At 40.2% G+C, this 13,095-nt stretch overlaps 1 protein-coding gene across 3 annotated transcripts in view; it reads right to left on the bottom strand.

Annotated features, from left to right (window-relative positions):
* Positions 1–4,350: 4,350 nt before the first annotated feature.
* The window catches only part of LOC132395714 (eIF5-mimic protein 1), a 94,011-nt gene continuing 85,266 nt past the window's right edge, over positions 4,351–13,095 (bottom strand). For all 3 annotated transcript variants that reach the window (XM_059972659.1, XM_059972660.1, XM_059972658.1), the window contains exons 11-12: positions 12,085–12,207; positions 4,351–4,746 (exon numbers count right to left, since the gene is read on the bottom strand). In XM_059972659.1, coding sequence (XP_059828642.1) covers positions 4,715–4,746; positions 12,085–12,207 — 155 coding nt within the window. In that variant the 3' untranslated portion in view covers positions 4,351–4,714. The remainder of the gene's footprint in view (positions 4,747–12,084; positions 12,208–13,095) is intronic.

The raw sequence follows: 13,095 nt of genomic DNA, 5'->3' as shown, positions 1-13,095 counted from the left end.
CAAGCCCTTCAATCTCAAGAACACTCTTCTATTGCATAGAGTAATTGCATCTCTAATACCTATATTTTCTTGGATCCATTTTTAAATAATCCTTTCTTCTTCATACTTCTTTGCTTCTCCAAGTGTTTCACTTTCTCCTTTTTATTTGATTTTATTCTCTAGCTTGATTGATTTGCCTGTAACTTTTTATGGAGCCCTGGCTTTTTCAGTACTGCACAATGGAAAATTGATACCTTTTGGAGTATTATAGATTTATGTCTCAATTTCACAGCTGTAAGTGTATTGGCATGAGGCTGGCTGGTTCCAACTGTGGCTTGTATGCAATTTAAAATATCTGAACTTTGCAGCTTATAGCAGCACATTTCAGCTGTCATCTTAATATATCTTGTCAAGTCACAGCATCTCCAACTGACAAAGAAACAAGAAATGTCTGTAGCAGTCAACTTTAATGCCATCTCTTCCACCCTCTTCTGACAGTTGACAGGCATTAAGCACCTTCCCTCCATCTGATAAAATCTCAAGGTCTTGGTCAGAGAGATAGGGGCTTGGAGAGAAGATGCTTCCTCCTCTCTTTTAACTCCCCCTGTCTTTGAATAATCAGCTCCCATAACACTGGTGAGAGGGCTGCTCCTCAGGTGCTGTACTGTCATGTACAGTAAACTCATTGAGAACTCTTCTGCATGGTTTCTCTTCTATGAAATGTTGCTTGCACTGCTATACGAATCTCTTACAAGATGAAGCAAGGCGATGTTCTCTGGACTATGTGCGATACTTCTAAATTTGAATTACTCTCACTGCAATCTGCATCATGCATTTTTCCTTTAAGCATTGTATTTTTAAATCAACTTAATGATCAATCATCTACAGATTTCACAATCATATGAAGAACTCGGGCCTAGGGTTAGTGTTTCACTAAGACATGGCTTGATCCCAGCATGCCAGGCAGGACAATAAGACCCAAAGGCTTCTTGAATCACAGGACTGACTGAATTGCTGATTCAGAAAAGACAAATAGTCGAGGTGTGTGTTTGATGATAAACTCTTGGTGATGCTCTTCTGTGGCGGTTTTGTCAAACTCATGTTCCCCCGACCTTGAACACCTAATGATCAAATGCCATCTGTTCTATTTACCTAGGGAGTTCTCCTCCATTATCTTCACTGCAGTTTATGTCCCACCAGCGGCTGATTATAACTAATCACCTGAGATACTGCATAATGCCATCTCTGCCCTGACTCATTTCACATTATATTCAGGGCTTTCATCCAGGCATGTCTGAAGAACCGCCTGCCCAATTACCATCAGCTTGTAGCGCCAGAGGTCCCAACACACTAGACCACTGCTATACTAAAATAGGGAATGCCTACCGTTCCATGCCTAGACTGCATTTCAGTAAATCTGATCACTTTTCTGTCCTTCTCCTATCTGCACACAGACAGAGACTAAAGAGCAAAGCTCCAGAGATTAGGACAACAAAGAGGCGGTCGTGGGAAGCAGAGGAGTGACTATGGGATTGCTCCGTGTCAGTATACGGGCCCTGTTCAAGGACTCATCTGTAGATCTGAATATGTACACAATGGTTGTCACAGATTTTACTAAAACAATTGTAGACGAGTGTGTCCCCACAAAATCTTTCAGTGTCTTTCCCCAACCAGAAGCCCTGGATGAACCATGAGATCTGCAATCTGCTGAGGGCCAGATCAGAGGCATTCAGGTCTGGTAACCAAGAAAGTTACAAGAAGTCCAGGTTTGATCTCCGAAAAGCCACCTCACAAGTGAAGTGGCAGTTCCAGACTAAACGTGAATCAACAAAGGACACTCGAAATGTGTGGCAGGGCTTAAACATTATCTCCTCTTATAAATTTAAATAATGCGACACAAGGGGCAACAGGGCTTCGCTTCCAGATAAGCTCAATGCCTCCTATGCTCACTTTTACCATCAAGACATGGAGGAACCATTACAAACTTCCACAGTCTCTGATGGAATTTGTAGAGATGTTGCCAATTTGAACTGACTGGGATCTGCAAGTAAGGAAATAGAGGATCCAACTGCACAAAGATGTATTCAGGCCAAGGTCTTGAAGTTTGTTGATTAATTTTGGAGGGATGATAGCATTGAATGTTAAGCTGTAGTCAATAAAGAGCTCCTGATTATGCATTTTTGAAGTCCAGATTTTCCAGTGTTGAGTGAAGTGCCAAGGGATGTCATCTGCTGTGGACCTGTTGCTCCGGTAAGCAAATTGGAGTGGATCCAAGTCACTTCTCAGGCAGGGGTTGATAAGTTTCATCACCAATCTCTCAAAACACTGCATCACTGTAGCTGTAAGTGCTAATGAATGATAGTTATTGAGGCAGGTTGCCACACTCTTCTTGGGCACAAGTATAAGTAAAGTCTGTTTGAAGCAGATGGATACCTCAGACCACCGAAGCAAGAGGTCAACGATCCCAGTGAACTCTCCACAGTTGGTCTTTAGTACTTGGCCTGGTATCCGATCTGAGCCGGATGCTTTTTATGGGTTCACCCTCCCGAGGCTGCTTGCATGTCAACCTCAGAGACTGACATCACAGAGCCATCAGAGACTGACATCACAGTCATCAGAGACTGTGGAAGTTTGTAATGGTTCCTCCATGCCTTGATGGTAAAAGTGAGCCGACTAAATTTACAACCATCTGCAGCTTCTTTCAGTCCTGTGCAGTAGACAACCCCCCCCCCCCCATACTAGACAGTGATGCAGCCAGTCAGAATGCTCTCTATGAGGATTGGTCCGGGCTGGTGGCACACTGACATCAGCGCCGGACTCCGGAGCTCGAATCCATTCGGGCTGCTCCCGGACACGCTTTCCACCTGTGCTGGATTGAGGACGAGCACGCAACTCGGCCTCATAAAAAAAAAACTGCTGTGTGAGAAGGACATGGAGGAACGTGGTCACCAAGGCTCTGGCAGAAAATGGCACACACAAAAATAAAAGAGGATTGGTATGTGTTCCTTAGTCTTACCCTTCCTGAAGTAAGCAAACAGCTCTTTCATCTTGCTGATGTTCAGTGCCAGGTTGTTGCTGTGACACCACTCCACTGGGTGGCACATCTCACCCTTGCACACCCTCTCGTCACCACCTGAGATTCTACCAACAATGGTTGTATCGTCAGCAAATTTATTGATGGTATTTGAGATGTGCTTAGCCACACAGTCATGTGTACACAGAGAGTAGAGCAGTGGCTAACCACACACCCCTGAGGTGCACCAGTGTTGATCATCAGCGAGGAGGAGATATTATCACCAATCTACACAGATTGTGGTCAAGGATTCAATTGCGGAGGGAGGTCCAGAGGCCCAGGCTCTGTAAATTCTCAATCAGGATTGTGGGAATGATGGAAGCATTGTTGCAGGGAAGCAGCATTCATTGTAAGGGACACCCCCCCCCCCACCCACTGAGGACATATACTCGTCTTGGTGCTGCCAGCAAGGTGGTGGTAAAGCAGCCTCAGGACTCACACCATCAGGTTCAGGAACCATTATTACCCCCCAGCCATCAGGCTCTTGAACCAAAGGTGGCAACATCACTCACCCCCATCATTGAGATGTTCCCACAACCTATGGACTCACTTTCATGGACTCTCCATCTCATGTTCTCTTATTGCTTATTTATTTATTATTTTTCCTTCTTTTTGCATTTGGACAGTTTGTTGACATTTGCACAATGGTTGAACACCCAATTTGATGTGGTCTTTCATTGATTATATTATGGTTATTATTCTTTTATGCCTGCAAGAAAATGAATCTCAGGGTGACATACAGTACAAATGCTTTGAAAATAAAATTACTTTGCACTTTTATACTTGGAACTGGGATCCAATTTTATGAATTGATAGAGGTGACTTAAACAATAAAGCACAGTTCAATGTCATGTCACAAACTGACATGCTTTAGTAACCAGAGGGAGCACAATCCAGGGTGACAGACAGGGAGCACCTGGGTTATTGCAGTGTTAGTGCCAACAGTGTACCTAAGCAAACATTAGATTAGCAGCATATTTGCTTAACCAGCACTTAATGCTCAGCATGTACCAGATAATTAGACTACAGATAAAGCTCAATTATGAAGCAGAGAATTGCTGAGCTTTATATCCCATTCAATGTGTCCGCTTTTCCAAGGAACTGCAGTCTTAATATTTGATATCTTGAGAGAATGTTAATTTAATGTTTCCCATCATTGGTTGATTGTTTTGTTGAAATAAATTCCTTTCTAATTAGTACTTGTAAATGAAAGAAACCCATATTAGAAAGCGAAGGGTGTCCTGATTCATGATTTTTAAAATACAAAAACATTTATTCAAAAAATCTCCAGTGTCAAATTACATATACACAAAATTTTTATTAGGCTACAAAGATTGACAAAACTATGGTTACAATAGATATGCAATATAATTGAAAAAGTTGCTAATAAAAGGAGTCCATTGTTACTTTACTTTTGGCTACATGGCTCCGTTTTAAATAGCTTTATTCAGTTATAGCACAGCACCCGAAGGGTACAGACCCAAGAAACAAGTCATGCCTTATGATTCGGTTTTCCACATCAGATATAAGCCTATCCTCTACACAAAACAAAGCTACCTCAAGGTTTCCATTTGATTTGGAAGCACAATCTCTTCTATTGCAATCATACAGGTGAGGGGACAGACCCCTGCAAGCTACACAAAATAGTCGGTCGAGTTCTAGTTAATCATCTTCACCTTCTCCTGATTCAGATTCTGGAAAAAAAAGTCACAATCTTTTTTTTAAAAAACACTTTTGATTATCTGATTAGTGTGTTTTGAAATTCTATTTCCACTGTTAATGTTTAGAAGTGCTAACAGTGGAAAGATGAAACAATGCATATATTATTCAGTTATTTCCAGTAGATCAGTACTTTTTGTAGTTTTCCTTCTCTCTGGAATTGTAATGATAATTTATTACTATTTAAAATGTATTTAACAGACTTTCATCACATTTTAAAGAAATATATTCCCAAGAAGTCAGCAGCAATTCTATGCCTATTTAATATTAAGTAGATGAATTTTGCATGTACTGCGATAGACAACTGAAGATCTTGCAGTTTCTCTTCACTTTTATATATTTTTTTTATGTCCCAGTAAGATTATTTCTAGATATAGAGCAACAAAATGGACTAGTTTATGCAAATCCTTCAAGGATAAATTTTCAATAATATTAGTTAACATTATATTGATACTAATACTGAAATGTACTTGGGATCTTTCTATGCCATTATTTAATTTTCAGACAGCTCACATCTTATACATGGTTGTTGTTGTTGTTGTTCCTTTTTGCATCCTGTGGCACATCAGGTGGCATTTTTACTGTTTCCTTAGCATTTAACTGCTTTTTTTTTAAAAAAAAAGAGGCCCAATTGCTAGCTCGACACTTAACGCAACATGGTTGGAAAGCATGCATGAAACCAGCTGGATTTGAAGTCGGGAGCACTTGCCTCAAAGTCCAGTACTGATGCCACTTGATCACATCTTACATTAAACATCGGTAAACAACGTGGCAAACATATTTTTATGCTAAAACAATAAATAAAACAGTACATAGTACTAAGAAACATGAATGGAACAAATTATCATATTATTTGAACTTAAGTATTTGGAATGAAAAATGGATCAAGGATAGTTTATAAGTTCTGATATATAATGGCAGAAAATCATTATAATAAAGCAGGATATTAACCATAGAAAACTGAAATGTGTTTTAATTTAAATATGATTATTCCAGGCTGCTATTTTACTTAATGAACACAGGAAACAGAACAGTACAGCACAGTACAGTCTTTTCAGCCCATAATGTGTGCTAACCTTTTAAACTACTCTAACCCTGCTCTCCTACATAGTCCTCCATTTTTCTTTCATCCATGTGCCCATGTAAGAGTTGTTTAAATGTTCCTAATGTATCTGCCTCTACCATCATACCTGGCAGGGCTTCCTGCTTCGGTCTTACCCTGGCTTCCTTTATCTGTTTGTGCACATTTCCGTTTTTTTCTGTTTCCTTCTCAGTGCCATCCATTCTAGTGTCCATCACTTTTGGTGATAGCTCCAAGCTTGAAAGATTAATTTATTTGTTCTTCCCGCAATTACTGCTGAACCATGAACTGTTTCAGAATACAAGCGGAATATGGCTTAAATTGTTCCTGTTTCAGCTAAAGAATGGCTTCCCAACTCCTGACATTTATCCATGCAAACTACAACCGACTTTCATAATTATCAAAACACATCGCACATTTTAATTAGGATAACCTTATTCTTCAAGGTTAGTAACAGTTTACAAGCAAATTTTTTTTTAAGATTGTTACGCCTCAGCAGCATACAATGGCAGCAGCTAATTACCTGACATGAACAGGCTGTAGTAACTTAAAATAAACCTTTGACTTCAGCTAAGAATTTTAGTAATCACATCAAATCTTCACTGTGCCAATATTTTCACTACATGGAAGAAACATTTTTCTGGATCCTACCGTCCCTAGAAAATCTTATCAATGAGGTACTAATTCACAAATTTACTCTATCTTCCTCTTTCCAATAGGTCTAGATAAGTTTCTATACTTAAGATGTGTTTATATACAATTAAAAATGTTCATCTGATGTGGTCTTAGCAGTCTAATTGGTAACTACAGCTGGACTCTTAAACCCCTGCCCTTTATTACAAAAGCACTAGTATATATTGCAGTACGGTGAAGAAATGGGGAGACCAGCATTGGTTCCTGACCTACAGTACTGCCTGCCTGTGTTCACATTTGCAACAGGCACCCAGCAGTTTCACACTGTTACACTCTCTACGCCGTGTGTTTGATTGTGATGCAACTGCATGTAACCTCTTGTGATTGTGCAGGATGCCCAGAAACCCTTCAATTATCTTCCTTCAGTTTAAAAAATATACACTGCTCCTGTATTTGCCCTACTCAAGTAGATTATTTCATATCTGTTAACAATATGCCTCACCTATCATGTTCTTCTCTATCTGAATTCTTTGTTGATATTCTTCTCTCCACTTACTTTCTCACCCATTTTTATATTGTCAAGGTACTTTGATATAATACAATCCAAATCACTGTTAAAGACAACACAGAGCTGAGCTGATTCAGCCAACTTGCTAACCCAAAAATTTCCCTTTTATTCTTAATTTACCTTCTCTATTAACAAATCCCCAACCCTTAGTAGATTATGCTTAATTCCATCAGCTCTAAATTCATTTGAATTTATGACTTACTCTTTGAAAACATAAACACCTATATTAGAGTACGTCTGCTGCATAGATGTCAAACTCAAGGCCCACGGGCCAAATCCGGCCCGGCGTACAATTATATCTGGCCCGCGAGATCATTTTAGATAGATCTATTATTTTAATTATTAATGGCCCGGCGATATGAAGCCTAAGATTGTAAGTTAATACCAATCATAAAAATAATGCTTGCTCAGCAGTCTTCTTCATAAGAAACGGAATTTGTGAAGTGAAACACTTAGTAGTTATAGCAGAGACTGAGACACATGAGAACAGGCTGAAAAAACGTAGGCAAAGAAAGCTGCGTTCACAAGTGCCCGACTGATCCGGCCCGCATGAAGCTGCATTTTGCCCAATCCGGCCCGTGACCTAAAATGAGTTTGACACCCACTGCATGGAAGGGAAGTGTTAAATCTGTGTTGGCTCTGCAAGAGCAATCCAACCGCTCTCACACATTCATCCTTCCCATATAGCCAAGCCAATTTTTTCCTTTCAGATACCTTACCCACTCTTTTAATGGCTACAGTTGAATCTGCTCCTTTAGACACCTACGCTTGCACCCCGAATTGAGGGCTTCACTTCAGAGCTTTCATGGAAGCTCTTCTTCCACTGCCTCGGCCTCCGTGCCTATTTCTTTGTCAAGTTGACCTCAACTCCTGAAGATGAACTCTACTTGTCCCTCCAATACTCTCCTTTCCCTTGGAACGTCCCATTCTGTCCTTTGACCCTCCTCTGACGTTTTTTTAATTTCCAATTGCCACTGTGATTTTAATTACCTTGACTTCTCCTCTCCCCTCACACATTCCAATCTCATCCCATCTGAATGGTCAGCTCTCCACTCATTTCATATCAATCCTAAATTAGTCACCAACCTACAGACAAAGACAGTACCGTTGTAGTCCGATGGACTTGCAGAGGCCAGACAACAGCTCCCAGGCACCTCCTCATAGCGAATCCTGGACTATGAGCCCACTAAGAAACACTATTATCTTCTGTACTGTCACAGATCTTATCACATCAGGAGAGCTCTCTTCCATAGCCGCAAACAACTAGAAGTGGGAAATGAGGGACTGGAGCACTGCCTCTTATACAAGATCCACAAAAAGGACTGTCCTGGTAGGCCCACTGTTTCTGTCTGCCCTTATCCCACAAACATAGTCTCCTCACACCTGAACTCTATACTGTTTCTCCTCGACCAGTCCCTTCCCACCTACATCCAGGACACGTTCTTCAGTATATTGACAATCTCATTCCCTGACCCCATTGCCTCATCTTCACTACGGATATCAGATCCACACCTCTAGCCCGATCTGGAAGTTTTCCATTTCTTTTTAGTTTTCAAAGATCCAAACAGATCCCCTCCATTAATGCTCTCATTCATTTGTCAAAAAGCTGTTATCATCTCTTTTCACTCCTTTCACTTTCCACGATTCAAAGGTGTTGCATACACCTGTTTATTCATTGGTAACATGAACCGTGACTGCTCCAAAGCTTCTCCAGAACCATTCCCAAACTCCTTCTCCATCAACAACTGCATTAATGCCTGTGAGAAATTGCTAGACTTTTTCTGGCTATTTCTGTATCCATTTCATGAGAAAAACTATCCACTGACATTTACCACAAACCTACTGATTTCCATGGCCCCCTCAACTACACTTACCCTGTCCTTTGTAAGAATGGCACTCCTTCTGCATTCTCCATCACCACCACACGCGCTCTCAAAATGTGATGCAAAATGTTCCTTTTTTCAGGAAGCATTGCTTCCCTTCTTCTGTGGTTAATGGAGCCCTCTCTCACTTCCTCCAATTCCCCACTCACCCAACCCCCAAACAGAACAGAAATAAGAGTTCTCTCTGTCCTCAGCTTTCACCCCAAATAGCCTCTACATCCAGCATTATTATTCTTCACACTTCCACAAGCTGCATAGGGACCTCATAGTCACAACTTCTCCATACATCTTCCGTAGGGACCACTCTGACTGTGACGCCCTTATCCACTCATCTCTCCCTACCCAACTCCTCACTTTCTTCTGTAACTCTAGGAGATGTGACACTTGTTCCTACACCTCTTACTTCAACACAATCCAGGAACCTTAACAACCCTTTCAGATTCACGTACTCCTCTTCCAACCTCCTCGACCACATTGAGTGCTCCTGATGTGTCCCCTTATATATGCAAGACACCAAGCACAGAGCAAGCAACTGGAAACTGGATCTTTGATGCTATCTTTTTGCTAATGGACACCTGTGCCTCTGCATCCCTAGGAAGCTAAAGAAATTTTACATGTCTCCTTCGACCCTTGGCAATGTTTATTGATATACCACAGAAAACATCCTATCCAGATGCATCACAGTTTGGTTATGGCAACTGCAACTGCTCTACCCATGACTATAAGAAACTGCACAGAGCTGGGACATAACTAAGTACATCAGGGAAATCTCTATGGACTCAGTCTATATTTTTCATTGCCCCAGTAAAGCAAGCAGCATAATCAAAGGTTATATTCTGTCTTCTACTCTCTCCTATCAGGTACAGGAAGGATGTAGACCAGGTCTGAGGACAGTTTCTACCCCACTGTTATAAGATTACAGATTATTTCCCCAAGTAAAATAAAATGGACTCCAGAGCTCACAATCTACCTCGTTGTGACCTTGCACCTTACTGACCACCTGCACTGTATTTTAGTGTTGGTGCGTGGCCAAGTGGTTAAGGCATTCATCTAGTTATCTGAAGGTCGCTAGTTCGAGTCTTGGCTGAGGCTTGCGTGTGTCCTTGAGCAAGGCACTTAATCACACATTGCTCTGCAATGACACTGGTGCCAAGCTGTATGGGTCCTAAAGCCCTTCCCTTGGAGAACATCGGTGGCGTGGAGAGGGCCTTGCCCAGGCTTGCCCTGGAAACTTTCCAAGGTGCAAATCCATGGTCTAAGAAGACTAACGGAGGCCTACACACACTGTATTTTCTCAGTATTGTAACAGTTTATTTTATTAACTTATTTATTTATTGAGATACAATGTGGAATAGGCCATTCTGGCCCTTTGAGCTGTGTTGCCCAGCAATCCCCCAATTTAATCTGAGCCTACAAGTTTTCTTCTGTATCTTGGTGCATATGACAATAATAAAACAATTTAACAGTTTTTTGTTGGATTTCCAAGATTTCTCACTGGTTTTAGATTCTTTGTGTCTTCTGCATTAAGGAATGAATGATGTACAGTAAGTTGGTAATAGCCCTGTCTCTGTTAATAACCAACATTTATTTTTTCTAATCTTTATTATATTGCATATAAATTGCAACATTCAAAATGTTTTTATTCTTCCTGCTGCTTCATGCTCAATTTTTATTTCCTCCCCTTTTAATTAATCCCTTGATCATGCTTTGTTAAATTTCAACATCCTTCCTGGCTTCATATTTACTTTGATTATAATCAATGTTATAAGTCTCCTTTTATTTAACACAATCTCATCCTTCTTTGCCAGTTATTGTTAGATGATCTTTCCAATGGGGATTTATTCCCAAAGTTAGTGGTTCCCATTCTGGGAGTGCGAAAGATTACAGAAAGTCTCTGAGTTTTGAAGAACATTTTGGTAGATTATTCACAAAAAAAAAGGAAAAAAGAATAAAGTATATATTTGGCTGTTAGCTGCCCCAACTGCAAGATCTTTTGCCATCCTTGCAAACAGCTTCAAATCCTTTAACAGCCCATGACATGATTGGCATCTTACTATTTCTCAATCCACCTGAGCCAACTTTTTGCCCAGAATTAAGAAAAGAGTTTTAGATTTAATGAATCAATTCTCAAACTTAATGCAACATTTCATCACTTTACCCATTGTCAGGAAAAAGTATAACAATTTTATTGTGTAGCAGCTTGCAAAAGTGCAAAGCATATTCATTATATCCCATCCCTGATATATTTAGTTCTTCCCCCCCCCTCCTTTTTTTTTCTTTCTCTCTCTGTCCATCACTCTGCTTGTTCTCCATCTCCCTCTGGTGCTCCCCTCCCCCTTTCTTTCTCCCTAGGCCTCCTGTCCCATGATCCTTTCCCTTCTCCAGCTCTGTATCCCTTTTGCCAATCACCTTTCTGGCTCTCAGCTTCACCCCATCCCCTCCGGTCTTCTCCTATCATTTCACATCTTCCCCTCTCCCTTCTACTTTCAAATATCTTAGTATCTCTCCTTTCAGTTCGTTCTGATGAAGGGTATCGGCCCGAAACGTCGACAGCACTTCTCCCTATAGATGCTGCCTGGCCTGCTGCGTTCCACAAGCACTTTGTGTGTGTTGCTTGAATTTCCAGCATCTGCAGATTTCCTCGAGTTTTCATAATACACAAAATTACTTGGACTCCACCACCAATTTTCAAAAAGTTCTATTCAAATCACATGATTCCTGACCAAACGTATCACAATGCAAAATGCAACACCTTTTCCACACCAAAAAATGTGGTGGTATGCCATTTAATTTTGTCACTGACGATCGAGATAGGATTAATCTGGTAAGGAAACAAGGATATTCTGCATCTTTCACCCGAGCTCAAGAATCCATTGAGACTGTTACTAAGTGTCCAGCACCAGTAAGTGAAACTTGTGAAACAGTAAAGTGAAGCTTCTGAAGCAAGATAAATTTTGCGTTTCACAAGAATTAATAGTGATATGTGTATGTCCTTGAACAGAGGAAAATTTTTAATTCACTTGTTAAACAAACACACACTACTTATTCCAAAATATATATATTTGTAACTTGGTATAGGGAAAAATAAGTTTATGAACTCACATTCTAAATATATTACAGTAAAATCAATTGTTTTGAATAATACTACCTTCTTCAGCATTTTGTAGCCACTCAACAAATTTCTTCATCTGCTCAAGAAAGACGCTTTTCCCTTTTGCAACATGTGCTTCCTTATACCATTTCAGAATGGCTTCTTCACTCAGAACATCAGCTGAAATTCAAACAATTAACGGGTCAATTATTAAAAAAAAACTTGAAAATATAGGGGATATGACAAAGCAAAATGCTATCACACTTCTTCAGCCACAACTATGGAATTCCACACCAACCTAAAAATCTCTTCCTAGCGGACATGCTTAATGTGTTTCCTTTTGGTATCTATTCCTCCTTGAATTGAATCTTTTTACTGTACTTCCCACATCTCATTGACATTGTTATTATAAATCTCTTGCCATTTGTCAGGTTGCAGGAGGCACTCAATGTAACTTGCTTTCACTATCTTGTTAATAATGAATGAATTTCATTTAACAGGAGCCGAGAGTTGATAGCAAGAAATGTGAGAGTTTAAGGCAGGTCTAAGGACTTGCTGGTAAGCTTTACTTAATAGGAGCCAGAGGTGCAAAAGTTTAAAAGAAGTGGGTCGTGGCACTTCTTCTTCTTGTAAAGTTTAATGCAGTTGGCAGACCAATTGAGGTGGTCACCTACTGAGGTGGAGTAAACAGATAGGAAGTATATCCACTTTAATTTACCCCCCCCCCCACCAAAAATCAAATAATATCAAAAACTCTTAACCCTTTTCAGAAAGTCAAATACAAGAATACATTACGATGGCAGTGATAACCTAACAAACATTTCATGTTAAACAGTGTGTATCCCAAACATCTTGATTTAACAATCCAATGTTTCCTTTGCTCCTCATAGGATCTGCACTCAAGTATATGCTGCACTGTTCCTTGACAAATGCACTCCCTACCAATGCCAGTACCATACATATTAATTCTGAACAAGGAGTTATTCAACCTAGTATGTCCAATATGTGAACGTGGAAGTATAACTTCTCTCATTTTATACATTTGCCCAGCTGAGTTCCCACTATCTT

The sequence above is a fragment of the Hypanus sabinus genome, chromosome 6 (assembly GCF_030144855.1).
Source record: "Hypanus sabinus isolate sHypSab1 chromosome 6, sHypSab1.hap1, whole genome shotgun sequence".
Taxonomy (NCBI): Eukaryota; Metazoa; Chordata; class Chondrichthyes; order Myliobatiformes; family Dasyatidae; genus Hypanus; species Hypanus sabinus.
The sequence above is the reverse complement of the archived record's forward strand: the minus strand, read 5'-3'. Positions and strand labels throughout refer to the sequence as shown.